This window comes from Kogia breviceps, chromosome 11, assembly GCF_026419965.1.
Source record: "Kogia breviceps isolate mKogBre1 chromosome 11, mKogBre1 haplotype 1, whole genome shotgun sequence".
Classification (NCBI taxonomy): Eukaryota; Metazoa; Chordata; class Mammalia; order Artiodactyla; family Physeteridae; genus Kogia; species Kogia breviceps.
Genome location: NC_081320.1, coordinates 27,817,872 through 27,834,438, shown reverse-complemented (window position 1 = coordinate 27,834,438; position 16,567 = coordinate 27,817,872). Strand labels below are relative to the sequence as shown.

Genomic DNA, 16,567 nt, shown 5'->3' with positions numbered 1-16,567 from the left:
GATTTTTTTTCCATTATCACAGAAAGTTCTTTTGGATGGTACTATTCTGCTTCATTTTAAATCTAAAAGAACTGGAAGAACAAGTCCAGATGTCTTCTTAGAGCACCAGATCTCTCTTATCAAAGAACCTTCTGAGTACATCTACTTGACAACTCAAACTCCACATACAAAATCACACTTATCATCTTTGCTGCAGACCTGCTCCTCCTTTATTCCTTGTCTAGAAAATGGTACCTCCATCTACCCACATATTCAAATCAGAACTTTCATGTCATCCGCTCCTCCTTTTTTCTTACCTCCTTATATAAGCAATTGCCAAGTCTTTTTTTTTCCTTTTTCTAACCCATTTTCTATACAAAAACCATGGTGATCTATCTAAAGTATGTCTGATTCTGTCATACCTCACGTGGAACACTTTAATTATTCTTACCTATCTTTAGGATGAAGTCTAAACTCTTTAACATGCTTTCCAGGCCTTTCAGGATTTTGTCTCTGTTTGGTAGTGCTTTAGCCCCATCTCCTGCCAAGCTCGGTTCCTTCTTCCCCTCATTCCCACCTCTACTGGACTTCAGCTATATTCTCCTTGGCCATTATATCTTCTACCCTCCATCCACTTGACAAATTCCCTAACTCTACCTCTTTCATCTAGCTAACTTCTCCTCATCTTTCAGAACTCAGTATGGACATCACTTCTAGGAACTGGATTAGGCAAACCTTTCAGGGTTCCTGTAGCACTCTGAACTCATACTTAGGGTGACATCTACACATTAAATTATAATTGCTTACCTAAACGATTGTTTTTGCCATTAGACAGAATTGTTCAGAGGCAGTTACCTAGTCTTACTTATTGCTTTGTTTCCTGTCGTTAATGCTAGGCATGTAGTAGGCTCTCAGTATTAGTTGACCAAATATTTCTAAGATTATTACAAGCCTAACCTTCTAGATGCCTGAGAAATCACTGTTTTATATTTGACTTGGGGTGTTTCTTTTTAACCTATTTAAATTTTTTAAAGTTATTTAACATGTATTTTACAAGGGTCAAGCACAGTTGTTACTTCAGTGTATACAACAATGAACAAAATAATAATCCCTGCTCTCATGGAGCTTACATTCCATGAAGAAGACAAATGATAAACAAGATAAATAAATAAAATTTAGAGTATGTTGGTTAAAAGGGCCAAGGAGAAAAATAAAGTAAGGGAAAGAGATACAAATTATGAAAGAGTAGTAGTACAATTTAAAATCTGTTGGCCAGGGAAAGCTTTCCTGGGAAGGTCACAAATGAGCAGATTCCAAAAGGAAGTAAAGAAGTGGGCCAGGGCTTCCCTGGTGGCGCAGTGCTTGAGAGTCCGCCTGCCGATGCAGGGGACACGGGTTTGTGCCCCGGTCCGGGAAGATCCCACATGCTGTGGAGCGGCTAGGCCCATGAGCCATGGCCACTGAGCCTGAGAGGCCACAACAGTGAGAGAAGCCTGCATACCGCAAAAAAAAAAAAAAAAAAAAAAAAAAGTGGGCCATATGAATATCTGAGGTAACAGCATCCAAGGCAGCAGAAACAGCAAGTACAAAGGCCCTGAGGCAGGAGCTAGCCTGTTTTGCTTGAAAAACAGCACATAAGCCAGGGTAACTTTAGTAGAGTGAGCAAAGGGGAGACTAAGAAGAGGTGAGTAGGATGACTGGCTGTGTCATATGGGGCCTTATAATCATTTGTAAGGACTTTTACTTAAGTGAAAGAGTGAGAAGCAGTTGGAGAGTTTAGAGCAGAGAAGTGACAAGATCTGCCTTAACATTTTAACAGAATTACTCTGGTTATTGTGTTGAGAATGAACTGTAGGCAGACCAGTTAGGAAGCTTTTGCAGTAATCCAAGCAACAGATGATAGTAGCTTAGGCTTGAGTGTTAAAAGTGGAGGTGTCTGGAAAGTGGTTGAATTCTGTATAAAGTATACAGAAAAGAGAAGGTAAGTGACCTGAGGCCTGAGGTACTCCAGCATTTAGAAAGTCAACAAGATGACAAGCAGACAGTAAAGGAGACCAGAGAGGTAGGTAGGAAACGGGAGTAGTATCCTGGAAGCCAAGTAGAGAAAAGTGTTGCAATTGTTGCTGATAAATCAGATGGGGAGTAGAATCAACCATTAGATTTTACAAATGTGAAGGTTATCTGTGACTTGGTAAGAGTAGTTTAGGAGAATAGTTGGAGGGAGGTAAGGCCTAACTGAAGTGAATTCAGGAATTTGAGGAGAGAAATTGGAGATAGGGAGTTTTTTGAGTAATTTTGTTATAAAATGAAGGAAAGAAGGCAGCACTGGAGGGGAAAGTAGGGTCAAGAGAGGGATTTTTTTTAATACAAGAGAAATAATTGAGTGATAGAAAAGATCCAGTAGAAGTGAGAGGGCAGAATTCCAAGAACAGGATCTTCAAGAAAGCCAAAGCGGTTGGGGTCTTTTGTACAAATAAAGGGTTGGCCTTGGCAAGGAGTGTAGTGCTTCGTCCATAGGAATGGGAGACAAGTTAGAGTTTATGAGCACAGGTGCTGGTAGTTGTGTAGATGCTGTAGGAAGAGCTTGTGGAGCTTCTCTTCTGATTGATTCTACTTTCCTCATCAAATCGGGAAGTAATCAGCTGAGAGTGAGAGCAAGTGTGGAGAAAAGAAAACGTAAGAAATAGTCACCTGGAAGAGTAAAGTCCATTAACTGAGAGCAAGGAGGAAGGATAAGGCAGGAAATAATTGTCTAGGCCAGAGGGAAAGAAAATGGGCCAAGGAAACAGAATGTGATTGCTGGGCAGCATTAAGGTCTCACTGGAGTTTCATGGTGATCAATTTAAAGTGTATTTTTTTCCAGCCATGTTTTAGCCCCATGGTTGCAGGCACAGATGCTGTGACAAGGTGATTTAACTAGGGTTGCAGTTGAGCCAGACTGCAACAAAAGAGAGTGTATGCAAATACGTAATGGTACTGATTGTCATGGATTGAAAACCACATAAGGAGGGAAGTAGTGTTTGCTGAAAGCCTCAATTGTTTATATGTGACAAGCAAAGCTTAGTCTAGTAACTAAATTGTGCACTACCAAAAATTGTTGTTTCAGACTTTGTAGAATTCATTTGGGATCCCTTGTCAACCTCACAGACAATAAATTTAATAAGACAGAGCAGAATGATTCTTGAAGAACATTCCACTTGTGAAAATGAAGTTATTAGTAAAGGCAAACAGGTAATAATTTCTAGAATTATGAATTTCTTGATATATTTGTAAATTAATGTAATTTATTATAAATCTTTGTTTATGCAGAAGTAATTATCAGAAAACTATTTAAGGAAAAATAATTTAGGATTGATCAGTTTTTGCTCTTTATAATTAATAAGATGAAAGAATACACCTTGATATTTCTGAACATTCTTACAGGAATGGTAATGCTTATAAAAGGATACACATACATTCAATAAGATCCAGATTATTACTTTCATTCTTATTCGCTTATTTTTCTCTGTTCAGTGGTCTGATTTGTGTTCTCATGGCCCAGCCAGCTGTCTTTCAGGTTTTTGAATATACATTGGCCCTGCAGAGATGAAAAGGCATAAATACATTAGTGCAAATTCATTCCTTCTAAAAGAAAAAAAACCTAATTACCTTTGTTTTTTGGCAGAAGTTTAGTAGTATTATGACCTTACTTTAACAATGATTTTAAAACTAGGCTAACATTCATTATACTAACTAGTTTTCTATAATCTGCCAAAGTTGAGAACAGTAATCTCTTTGAGGATTCAAGCTTCAATAGGGTAGATTCTTATCGTAGCATAATTTAGAATTGAGTTTCACTGAACATAAGACATAAAGAGGAAGGAACTTTTTAGAGGCTCTGTTGAGAGTGTTGAATCTTACTCTTATTGTAGTACTCTTTTTTATCATTCTGTTTGTTGATAATAATATTGTATACTCATGCAGTTAAATAAGTAAACCGATTTTATGTTGAGTTTTAAGAGAATTAAGAGAGATTGACAGACTGGAGGGTACCCAGAGTGGAATAACCAAGGTGGTTGAAAAAGAAAGGAGACATGTCATATTCATATTCTGAACACCAGTAAGTTTTAGCACTTGGAATTGCTGTCATGAAGGAGGGAAGCAGTAAGCAATAAGAGGGAGAATAGGGATACCAGCATGATTCTGCCTTTAAGAAGCATGCTATCTTAGAGGAAACAAGATGTACATAAACTGTTATTTCAAATAGGAAGTAAGTGGGAATGACAAGGAGCACTTGTTTATCTAATTCCTGCTATGTACTAGGCACTCTGTTAGGTCTTATTCCTGTATCATCCCACTTAGTCCCAGCAATCCTATTAACAACGATGATAGCTTAATCTTACAGTTGAAGAATCTGAATCTTGAAAAGTTGTTCACAGTAAAGCCTTGAGTCAGAACTAGGATTTGTACCTTGGTTAGTCTTACTTTAAAGCCCAGGCTCATCTCACTGACCACATTGCCTCCCCATGAGTGGCCCAGATAAAGGGCTATGAAACCTCGAAAAGAGGCAGGAGAGAGAAATTACTTTCTGCAATGAAAGAATTTTTGTTAGATGTGGCATTTGAGCAGGGACCTGAAGGAAGGAATAGGATTTGAACAGTAGCAACTGATGGAGAAAGGGCATTTTCCACTTACCTCCAACAGGATAAAAACATGTGAAAATCATGCAGGAATTAGAGAGATCCAACTTAAAAGAAGATGTGCATAGATAGTGTTTATATTTGAAGAAAGAACAGATTTATTCTGTGTTGTTCTAAAGCATAGAACCAAGATTAGTAGTTTAGTGCTACAAGGAAGCAGCTATATAATCCTGTATTTGCTCTCTATATGGGATTATTTAATTATAGCCCAAATGTAAATAGTGCTTTGCCATTTTTTAAACACTTTCACATTTTCTCATTTGATCCTCACAACCTTGTAAAATGTTTTGACTTTAATTGCATTTTACAGGTGAAGAAGCTGGGGCCCAGAGTTCCAAGTCACTTTTAAAAGATAAAAGTGGCAGGCCCAGCACTATGTAACCACTAAGTCTTTCAACGGTGTTATGGATTCACTCATGAAGTTTTTATACTGGTAATTTTAATTCTGGAAGCCCTCCCGCTCTGAATGTTGAAAATGGGGTCTTTGCATTCATAGGAGACTAGAACTACATCAGGACTTTTCAACTTTGGCACTCGGAACAGATAGTTCTTTGTGGGAGGCTGTCCTATGCATTAAGTTCCTCTGGCCTCTACTCGCTAGGTGCCAGTAGCACTTCCCCGTCTTGACAACCAAAAATATCTCTAGACTTATAAAATATTCTGAGGCATGGCAAAATTACCCCTACTTGAGAATCAGTGTACTACTTAATACTCGAGGTTAGTAACACAGTTTGCCAGTGAGCTCACTCTATTTTTTTCAGTGATATTTAAGAATTGAAGAGAATGAGAAAGGTTCCAGAAGAACAAGTCAGACAGCATAGTTCCTGATTTTGAAGTGACAAGCAAATGATTCTGTAAACTAATGTTTGGTGAGAATAGTTTTGATTCTGGCTAATGTTCTAAAATAGATTATTACAGAGATGGATTACGAGCACTTAAAATAAGAAAGCAGTGTTTACTGTAATCTTTCGTTGATGGGGTTCCTAAATACAAACAACTGTTTATCAAATCATATTCTTCCATATTATCTCAGTTACTTTCACTGATAAATAAGGTACTGTACAGGTACAGTAGATAATGTATTTAAATATGTTAAGATTTTCTTACAGATCAAATGGGAAATGATATGGTGTAGTTAGATATAAAGAAAACTGGTAAAGTATACCTAAAGAATACTGACCCATAGGGCCAGAATCTTCTCAGCTTTGTCCTGTTTAATATTTTTATTGAACTGGATGAAGATGTAAAATACATGCTAATAAAATTTCTCAATGGCAGAAAGCTAGGAATTCTATCATAGATCTATGGATAATAGAATTAGAATCCAAAAGAATTTCAAAATACTGAGAAAATGGACTGACTCTCAAAACGTAAAATGTAAAAGGAATATACATATGTCCTACCATTGTGTTCAAAAATTCAACTGCATAAATAAAAGATGGGAGAGGCACAGCTTTGAAGCAACATAGGTAACACAGAGAGGGATTATAGGAGACCGTAAACCCAATATGAGTCAACAGTGTCACTTGAGTAGCAGAAAGACTAATGGAAGTTCATCCTACTAGTTGTCTGCTCTTTTGAGTAAAAATGTTGTATGTGCTTTCCTCACAAGTAAGACTTCCCTGGGTATTTTGCGTTTAATTTTAGGTTAAAGTATATTAAATGGAGAGTGTCTAAGATGGTATGGGAAAGAGAAAATGTAGAAAAGTGAGATATCGATCTTAAACCTGAAGAGTTTTCATATGGAAGGATGATTAGATTTGCTCTGCATGATCCTGAGAAGTAACCGGGACCAACGTATGGAAGGTGTAGGGGAGAGAAGTTTGTTTCTCATTAACTGAAATCTAATAGTCAAAAGATGCCCGAAGTTATGCACAGCCTCAGGGGATAGTGCATAGGTTGGTTGACAGGTTAGCAGAAATGTGAAAGTGACATCAGATGAATGCTTAGATAGATTGGTAGTTTTCAAATTTCTTTTTCTATCCACAGTAACTTTTTCAAATAAAGTCTTACACACCCCTGTACACAGACATACACAGAAGTAATGCTGCTCTTGCTGTGGTGAGCACCTACTCTCATTCTCCCCTGAGGGCCTCAACATCTGCCCATGCCACCCAAGATTATCACTATGGATATGCAGAGCATCATAAAAACTACTAGCTAGAGCTTTTAAGTGCCTTTTGAGAGCTGTTTTTAGAGTCTCTATATAGTGCTCGCTTCGGCAACACGTATACTAAAATTGGAGCGATACACAGATTAGGATGGTCCCTGTGCAAGGATGACACATAGATTTGTGAAGCATCCCAAATTTTTATCATGTGTGTGAAACTTTTGAAAATTGTAAAGCATTATAGAATTTAAAGAATCTTTCAATAATAAAATAAAAATAAAGTCTGTATACAGAAGTGTGTGTAGTTGTTAAAACTTTACTCTTTAGAGAACTTTTTTTTTTCCACCAAAGTTATTTTACTACTTGGAAAAGTTAATGAGCTCCGAGTTATAATAAAATATGTGAATTTAAGTTTTCTTTTGTTTTAAACAATTATTTGGAAATAATGTCAAACTTACAGAAAACTCTCATGAATAAAAATAGCATATTCATAGGCCTTTTACCCAGATTGGCTTGTCGTTAATATTTTGCCCTATTTGCATTAGTATTTGCTCTCCCATTAGATACACACACACACACACACACACACACACACACACACACACACACACACACACACACGATTTTTTTTCTCCTGAACACTTTGAGAGTAAGTTGCGTATTTGCTAAGGATAGTCTGTTATGTAACCATAGTATGGTTAGCAATTTCAGTAAATTTAACAGTACTTAATCTACCATCCATATTCTACTTCTGTCATTTGACTCAATAAATTCCTTTATAGCATTTTTTAGAGAACTATTTCTAAGAAACAAAAATTAATATGGAAATATTTATCAAGGCTGAGATTTAAAATCATTTATTTACATTAAGTGGAAAAAAATCAAAGCATAATTGTATTTTAAAAGAATTCAAAAAAAAAAAAAAAAAAAAAAAGAATTCAAAATGTTTGAGAGAGTAAAAGAAAATTGAGTTTTTATTTGTTTTTAATGTTAATATTGATATGCAGCCATTTGAGGAATACATTACAGATATTTAAGTGAAAAGAGAAACAGGACTTCAGTTAGATATACCTTTTATGAAAAAATATATTTGGTTGAATTCTACATTTGTGCTACACACATTGTCACTGACTTAAAAAAATTACTTTCCCTCTAGTATGTAGTATGCCGTTTCCATTTTTCAAATATGGATTCCTTTTTTAAGTGTAAGACCAGTATCTTATTATAGAAATTTTTATCCTAGTACAAAGACTGATACCATTGTAGGATATTTTCAGCCTACCTTTTATTTCAGAATTATAATACTAATGGACATGTACATTCGTATCCTACTTCTTCCACTTAATTATTAAACATTTAAATTTGCATGTTACTACAGTCTTCATAAACTTTAGCTAAATATTTCATGCACTGGATGGACATAACATGATGTCCTTAAAAGTTCCCATGATTCAGTGTTTTGGTTATTTTCAATTTTTGATATACAAACAATAAAACGAGTTTGCCAAAGTGAATATACTATGTCAAAGGATATTGACAAACCAGTGAAGAAACCGTATTTAAAAAGTATCTACAAATCAATAAGAGATAGAACCTAATTTAAATTAAAAAAAAAAAACAGATATGTAGGTAAGCAGCTTAATTGGGTACTTTGCAAAGGGGCATATCCAAATGGTAAATAAGAATATGAGAAGATGCTCAACATCACGTTACTCAATAGGAAAATAAAAATTAAAACATAATAAAATATGACTACATACTCACCAGAATTGGAAGCATTTAAAAACCCTAAAAATACCAGGATTTAGTAAGGGTGTAGAGAAACAGGATTTCTCATACATGGCTAGTGGGGATATAAATGGGATACCACTATTTCAGAAAACAGTTTGGCATTCTGTACATAGTTGAACATATAAACATAAACTGTATTCCAGCAGTTCCATCTCTACGTATACCCATTAGAATTGTATGCCCATGCATACTAAAAGACATGTTCTATAAGAACTTTTATAGCAACATGATTCATAGTAACCCCTAAACTGCAGACCGTCTAAACAAATGTTCCATCATGCAACAGAATATTGTGCTGCAGTGAAAAGGCACCAGCTACTGCAACATGCAACAGCATGAATGAATGAAGTTCTTTTGTACCTAAGTGATAGTTATTTTAACACCTAAGTCTGTGAGTGTGTACAAATTTGCACTATTCTGTTAAAATTGCTTCTTTTGGTAAACACATTTCTACCTATAACTATGTGATGCTTTTAAATTTTTTAAAAATAGGATTTACTTAAACCCATTGCTTCAAGAATGAAGAATGCAATAGATGATGATGTTTTTATTCCTCTATATCCAAAGAGGTAAGAGTTGCTAATTTCTAGATTTTATGAAATAGTTACTCCTGCAATACAGATTGATTTAAGAGTGTAATGTAGAAGAAACTAAACGTATTAAGTGTTTTCAAAACACACATACCTATTAGGATGCAAATTGAGATTTTAACAAATATTTTTCAGTCACCTTTTATATTGCCGTGTATGATGTCTGGCACTTGGACATAGGTTTTAGGGGGTTTTTTTGGTTGGGAGTGGTGGTTTTTAAATGATATTCCTAAGGACATGACAGTTGGCATGGCAGAGTGGTTAGAAACACAGATTTTGGAGCCCAGATTCACCATTACTAGATATTTGACCTTGGGCCTTTCTGTGCATCAGTGTCCTTGTATATAAAATTGGGCATTAAATTAATGCCTACCTCACAGGACATTGTGAAGAAGAAGAGAGTGCTCAGAACAATGCCTGACACGGAGAGCCCAGCATAAGGCCTGGAACATCACTGAGGGGCCAGAAACTGCATCTTTGAATTCTATATTTACCTTTAATTGATCAAACAAGTAGTATTTGATGCATATTCTTACATTTGCTAAGAAGGCATCAGTTATAATAATGGATCATGAACTGAAGCTGTAGAGTACTTACAGGATGGAAGAGCTGTATGAAAAGAAAACAAAAGAACTTATAAGCTTGCTAGTTAATGTGAATCCTGAAGAGATGCCTGCATGTAAAAATTCCCCCCCAGTAAGGTTTGTAATATTTTAGATAAGTAATATAGTCCCATGGTTAAAAAGTATGAATGTGTATTTTTAAGTTTTATGTTTAAAATGAAAAGTCTTACTCCCTCCCATTCCTGACCTCCATCCACCCAGTTTTTGCCCTTCCTTCTCTGTACACATACATATATACAAGAATGCTCAATGTTGGTAAATTTTTTTACATTTTCAGAATTTCTTTATGCAATTAGAATTAAATACTTATAGAATTTTAATACTTATAATGTAATTAGAATTAATCTTATTTTCCTCTCCTTTTTTTTATATTTACTTATAAAGTAAGTATATTGTAGTCATAACCATTGTTTTGTACCTTACTTTTTTGACTTAGTACATCTTCGAGATCTTTTTATGTCATCATGTAAGTTGTTTCCTCAGTCTTTTTTAAGCTGCACAATATGCCATTATATAGATGTACTGTAATTGATGAGCATGTAAGCAGTAAACCATTACTAACAATGTTGGGAATAATTTTATGGACATATTATTCTGTACATGTGGAAATGTATCTACAGAAAGCATTCTCAGACATGGATTTATTGAGTCAAAGTGTGCATGCATTTGTAATTTTAGTAGATATCACCAGAGCACCTCCCTTTATATTCTGTTAAGGCTTAGTTTGGTTGATTTTTAAAAAACAAAACCATTCAGTTTTTAAAACTCTGTTTCTGAAAGATGAACAGTCATTTGCATTTTCTTCTTTCTCTTTTCTTTTGCTTCAAATAAGTGCTGTAGAAAACAGAATGTCACCACATTCAAAGTTCCAAGAAAGACAGTTCTGGTCAGGTCTAAAGGTAAGCAGAAAACTGCAGAAATAAAAATAATTGTTTTTATTTTTTTTAAAGTTTACTATAGAGTGAAGATCAGCAAAATTCTGTAAAGGACCAGACAGTAAATATTTTAGGCTTTGTAGGTCATATGGTCTCTGTTGAACTGTTCAGCTCCGCCACTGTAGTACAGTCATAGACAATATGTAAACAAATGAGTGCATGTTTTTGGTTCAGTAAACTTTCCTATCATTTAAAATTATAAAAACCATTCTTGGGACTTCCCTGGCAGTCCAGTGGTTAAGACTCCACGCTCCCAATGCAGGGGCCCAGGTTTGATCCCTGGTCAGGAAACTAGATCCCCCATGCTGCAACTAAGAGTTCACATGCCACAACTAAAAGAGCCCATGTGCCACAGTCCCGCATGCTGCAATGAAGATCCCTCATGCCGCAACTAAGACCTGACTCAGCCAAATAAATAAATATTTTAATACATACATAAATAAATAAACATTCTTAGTTCACCAACTATACAAAAATGGGCAGTAAGCTGTATTTAACTCACAAGCCATAGTTGTCTCACCCCTGGTCTAAACGATACAGGATGAAGTTGGTGCTAAGTCAGTGGCAAAGGAAGGTAAGGAAAAGATGGATTCAAAAGATATTAATTACGTGTGAAGAATGTAGGGTGTTAGTCAAGTTTTTGACTTTGGCAACCTGGAAACTTATGATGACATTCTTTGAGGGCATTGGAGGGGTTACAGGAAGAAGAAAAGGTTTGGGAGGAGAGATAAGATCTGTTTTGGAGATAGTGAATTTAAGATATCTATGGGACAAATGGAGGCAATTGGATATATGAGTCTGAATTGCAGGGAACAGATCTGAGCTGGAGATTTGGGAGTCAACCACATATAGGCAGTATTTAGAGGCATGGTCATGAATGACAACCTCTGAGGAGATTGCATGAAGCATGAGAAGAAGGCTAAGGATAGACCCTTGGGAGATACTGAGATAAGAGGTGGGCAGAGAAAGTGGAGTCTTCAGAGAGTCCTTAAGAATGAGTTGTGAAACTAAGAATGGTCATAAGAGAGTGGCATCAGGGAAACTAAGTGAAGGGCTTTCAAGAACGACAGTGTTAATGCCACTGAAGACAGTTAGAAGGAAGACTGAAATTTTTTTACTGGATGTGATGATGATAAGGTAATGGGTGACCTCAGCAAGAACAATTTTGATAGGGTGAATCAGTACTTGTCATGTGGTTGAGTCAGGAAAAAGGCTTTTCAGGAAGAGGGAGCAATATCAAAAATGACATTGTGAAAAGGCATTGCATATTAGTACAATTGGATGTAGTTTAGCACCTAGCGTGATAAATATATTACTGGAATGAAAGTGGAAGATACCATAAAATTCACAGAAAGATCTGCATTTAGAGGAGGGAAATGCAACTCATGTTACTTTTATTAGATTTTCTTAAAAGTATTTTACCCAAGGTATCTCCAAAGTCACGGGTTATTATTAATCTTATTTTCTATATTAGAGCAGTGAGGTTCTCAGGTTTGATTGATTTCTCAAGGTCACACATTGGTAACAGTAGCACTGGCTTTAACAGCAGTGCTTTTATGAATCCTGAGGTCCTGCGGTCTTGTATCTGATAGCCTGAGCCTCCAGGAGAGTATGGATTGAGAAGGAAGATTATTGATCAGGAAAGGCTCCAGCAAGGTAATTTGAAATAGATTTTGAGCGGTTGTCTTAAAAAAATGAAAATAAGAAGAACAAATATATGGAGGTTGGAAAGAATCAAGTGTTTATTCAGAAATGTTTTCTGTTGATTCTAAAATTGATGGTTCCAACAGTGCCAATTGTAGTGAGAGTTTAAAAGAGTTTGACCAACTTTTTATGTTTGTCAGATACTATTATGGTTTTCCTTTGGAGAAAAGGTACATAGTCACTTGACATTTTATTATGTTTTAGCTCTTCCGCAATATTCTTCTTTGGAATGAACTCCTCCCAGAAGACACCTTGCAAGAGCTAGGACTAGGGAAGCTGCTGAATCGTTATCTTATTATAGCTCTTCTCAATGCCATACCTGGGCCAGATGTTGTTAAAAAGTGCAACCAGGTAAGTTGTATAGACACTGATTCTAATTTTATCATTTTTAAAATTAGTTATTAAAATCAGTTTTGTAGCAAAATAATTAAAATTGTGGTACTCACATTAACAACAAATTAATTTAACAGACTTGAAACCCAGAAGAACCCAGTATTTTAAAAAAGTATACTGATTAACTATTTACAAAATAAATGTTAGATCCTCATCTCTCACTACATACCAATGTAAATTACAGGTGAAGTAAAGAATTAAGTGTAAAAAAATGAAACTATAAAATACTGTACTAAGAAGATAAATGACTATACCTGATGTTAAGGGAGTCCCTTCTGAACTTAAAAGCAAAAATGGTGAGAAAAAATAATAGATTTGACAAAAATATAAAACTTCAGTAAACCAAAAATGTATCAGGATTATTTGATTATTGTTAAAACTGGAAGATGGGTTCATTGGGCTTACTATACTTATTCTTTCTCCTGTTGTTTATGTTTGAAATTTTCTATAATGAAAAGTTAAAAAGAAAGTTGAACAACAGAGGAATAAGTTACAATGCATAACGAGGATAAATACCCACATTTTTAAAAAGCAGTGAACAATTCGAATATTCTTATTGAAAATGACCAAAATACATGCAACATGGTGAATTGCCTAATTCACCAAAAAAAGAATATGCAAAGATAACTTCTAAACATGTGGAAAATATTAACAGTACTAATAATCAGAATATTGCAAATAATACAGTAAGGATATTGTTTTTACCTATTATGCTGGCAAATTTTTTGCTGTTATTTCCATTATAATTTCCAGTATTGTCATAAGCACAGGGAAACAACAGCCCCACATCATTCCAGGGATACCATTCATCTAGAACGTGTGGAGTGGCAATTCTGGGAAATAGTTTCTGCACTATGGAAAGAAATACAATTCTGGAGACTATTTTGGCATGATTGATATAAAACCTTTAAAGTTTATACCCTTTTACTTAGCAGTTTTACTTCTAGGAAATTATCCTATGTTAAAAGGTTTCTACATACAAAGAATATTATTGTAGCATTATTTATAATAGAAGACAGTTGGAAAGAACTGAAATGTCTAAAAACGTTAGTGTCTATCCCTAAAAGTCATGAGGAAACTTTTTTAAGAATGTGGGAAAATATTTACATTCTTAAATAAATATTTAAAAAATATAAGTATATATGTAACGTTAGATAGCAGTTCCTAGGCAACCTCCATTTTTCTAGCTGTGGTTTTTATTTCATGTAGTTTTAAACTACATTATCTACCAGAAATTTCAATCATCATCCATGCTATGTGTGTTTCAGGTTTCAGTTTAGTTCTCTTTGACCATAGGCTCTACTATGCAGAAGTAAGGAAGAGGATATATGACATTCTCTCCACAGCTTGTGGCCAGAAAACCAGGCCAAGACAATGTGTTTATAAGTCCCAGGATCATTTATGGAAAAGCTAGATAGTTCCTTGAGAATTTTATTGAGACTTGTGGTACAAAACAAGGGTAAAGCAAGTGCAAATGACATTAAATTCCAAGCCAGTAAGGACTCGTTTTTAAACTTTAAAAAGATACAGTTTGCATAATAAGACTTATAGGACTTTCTGCCTTAGGCAATCAGTGTGTCTATTTTTTCTGGATAATTGAAAAAGGTGATTAAGAAATAGGATAAATCATTTTCCTCAACTGTGTTTTCAGTGTTGACCAGTCAGATATATTTTAGAAAGAGTGCATTCCAGAACTTTCATTTAACATATTTTATAATATGTATATGGTGCAACTTTCTAGAAGTACGTACTGATCTTGATGTTACCAACTATAACAAAACCAAGAATTTCTTTAAATTGTATGATCTCAGATTTTTTCCTTGCTCCCATTCTCTCTCCTTTTTAAAAAAAATTATTCCGGGCTTCCCTGGTGGTGCAGTGGTTGAGAGTCCGCCTGCCGATGCAGGAGACACGGGTTCATGCCCTGGTCCGGAAAGATCCCACATGCTGCGGAGCGGCTAGGCCCGTGAGCCATGGCCGCTGAGCCTGTGCGTCCGGAGCCTGTGCTCTGCAACGGGAGAGACCACAACAGTGAGAGGCCCACGTACCGCAAAAAAAAAAAAAAAAAAAAAAAAAAAAAAAAAAAAATCTTCCTTCTGCTATGAGGAAGTTTTTCTTTTATTTTTTATTTTGTTAACATTTTTCTTTTTTTCCAAAACTTTTCCTCAAATCATGTGTTACCTTTAGCATGATGATGATAAGTGTTGTTTGGGGTTTTTTTCCCCAAAAAAGAAAAAAATGAATGCACATACATTGACTGTTTATGCTGCCATGGACATTTAAAGCAATGTATTAAATTACAAGAAAATCAAAACCATAATTAATTTTTTTCACTCAGTGTATCTTAGATTGACCTTGATTTATTTGTTCATGTAGATTATACACTCACCCATTTTCTTACTGTGAAATCATTAAATGTACCTATTTTATACAGTTGACCCTTGAACAACACAGGTTTGAACTGCATGGGTCCACTTCTACATGGATTGTTTCAATAAATATATACCAGAGTACTACACAATCCACAGTTGGTTGAATCCTTGGATGCAGAACCACAGATAATGGAGGGCCGACTGTAAAGTTAATACACTGATTTTCAACTGCGAATGGGTCACTGCCCGTAACCCCCTGCATTGTTTAAGGGTCAAATGTAGGTATGTTAACTAAAAGTGTTTTGTGTCTACACATTTCTGGTGTTCAGTTATAAATATTTTGTACAATTTAATCACTCAGGAATACAGAGTATTGAAAGTATTACAAGTACTAGGAAGTATTTATGAAGAGTAGTCTATTTTAGGCTCTCGGTATCAAAATATGGTTTTTTTTTCAAGTATAAAACCTTGACAAAAAAGGGGAAATTCTCAAAAGTTATTTAAACGTGAACTATAAAATGGAAGAATAATACTCAACCAACATGAGTACTATGAGGATTAAATGAAATTATGTTAGCTAAAGTCCTTAGATAATAACTGTCATTATTAAAAATAATGTGTTTTGATTATCAGATAGCAGCATGTTTACCAGAAAAATGGTTCCAAAATTCTGCCATGAGAACATCTATTCCCCAGCTAGAAAACTTCATCCAGTTTTTACTGCAGTCTGCACGTAAATTATCTACAGGTGAAATCAGGTAATGCATATTTTATTTGTATCTCCATAAGCATAGTTTAGGGTTCCGTTCTCAGCAATTTTTAGAAAGATTTGTACTTTATTTTTAAAAATCTAAGACTGTCACTGAAGAGTTAGGAGATATTTTCATGTATGACCTTTAGAATCACTCAATATTTTATATTCACACCTCATGCATATTAGTTCATATTTTTAAATGTAAATCTCTTCCAAAATAAGCACTTCCAGAAAACTGTATCACAGGGGAATTTAAAATTAAAACTATAAATCAAAAGCCTTTTATCAAGCAAGCTTTTAATGTCTTCTTAATTTTCCTAGCCATTTTCAAAATCTCAACATTTGTTAAGTACAGGTCTGCAACCTGGCATTTACCCAGCAGTAGTAAATATCTCCGTTTTGTATATCTCATTCACAGCACTAAATGTTTAAGGACTTAAATACAGTGGTATTCTGGTAAACCACCTTTCCAAAAAGAAAAAAAAGTTAAGACCTCAAATTGTAGCATTTGATGATATCTGGATAAATACTGCTGCCAGGATAGCCCATATAAGCTGCTGGTAGCAGCAAACCACAACTCAGATTTCTGATAGATTTGCTCTGTGCTTTTCTCCTTTTTTATAGTCATTCTCATTAA

General features: G+C 35.1%; 1 protein-coding gene and 1 non-coding gene across 4 annotated transcripts in view; both read left to right on the top strand.

Annotated features, from left to right (window-relative positions):
* The window catches only part of GCFC2 (GC-rich sequence DNA-binding factor 2), a 76,522-nt gene that overhangs the window by 58,725 nt on the left and 1,230 nt on the right, over positions 1–16,567 (top strand). For all 3 annotated transcript variants that reach the window (XM_059078565.2, XM_059078564.2, XM_067007383.1), the window contains 5 exons: positions 3,086–3,210; positions 9,052–9,128; positions 10,605–10,671; positions 12,616–12,762; positions 15,810–15,934. In XM_059078565.2, coding sequence (XP_058934548.1) covers positions 3,086–3,210; positions 9,052–9,128; positions 10,605–10,671; positions 12,616–12,762; positions 15,810–15,934 — 541 coding nt within the window. The remainder of the gene's footprint in view (positions 1–3,085; positions 3,211–9,051; positions 9,129–10,604; positions 10,672–12,615; positions 12,763–15,809; positions 15,935–16,567) is intronic.
* Positions 6,868–6,971, top strand: LOC131766058 (U6 spliceosomal RNA). Its single transcript, XR_009338360.1, has one exon. It is a non-coding gene; the product is annotated as a U6 spliceosomal RNA (small nuclear RNA).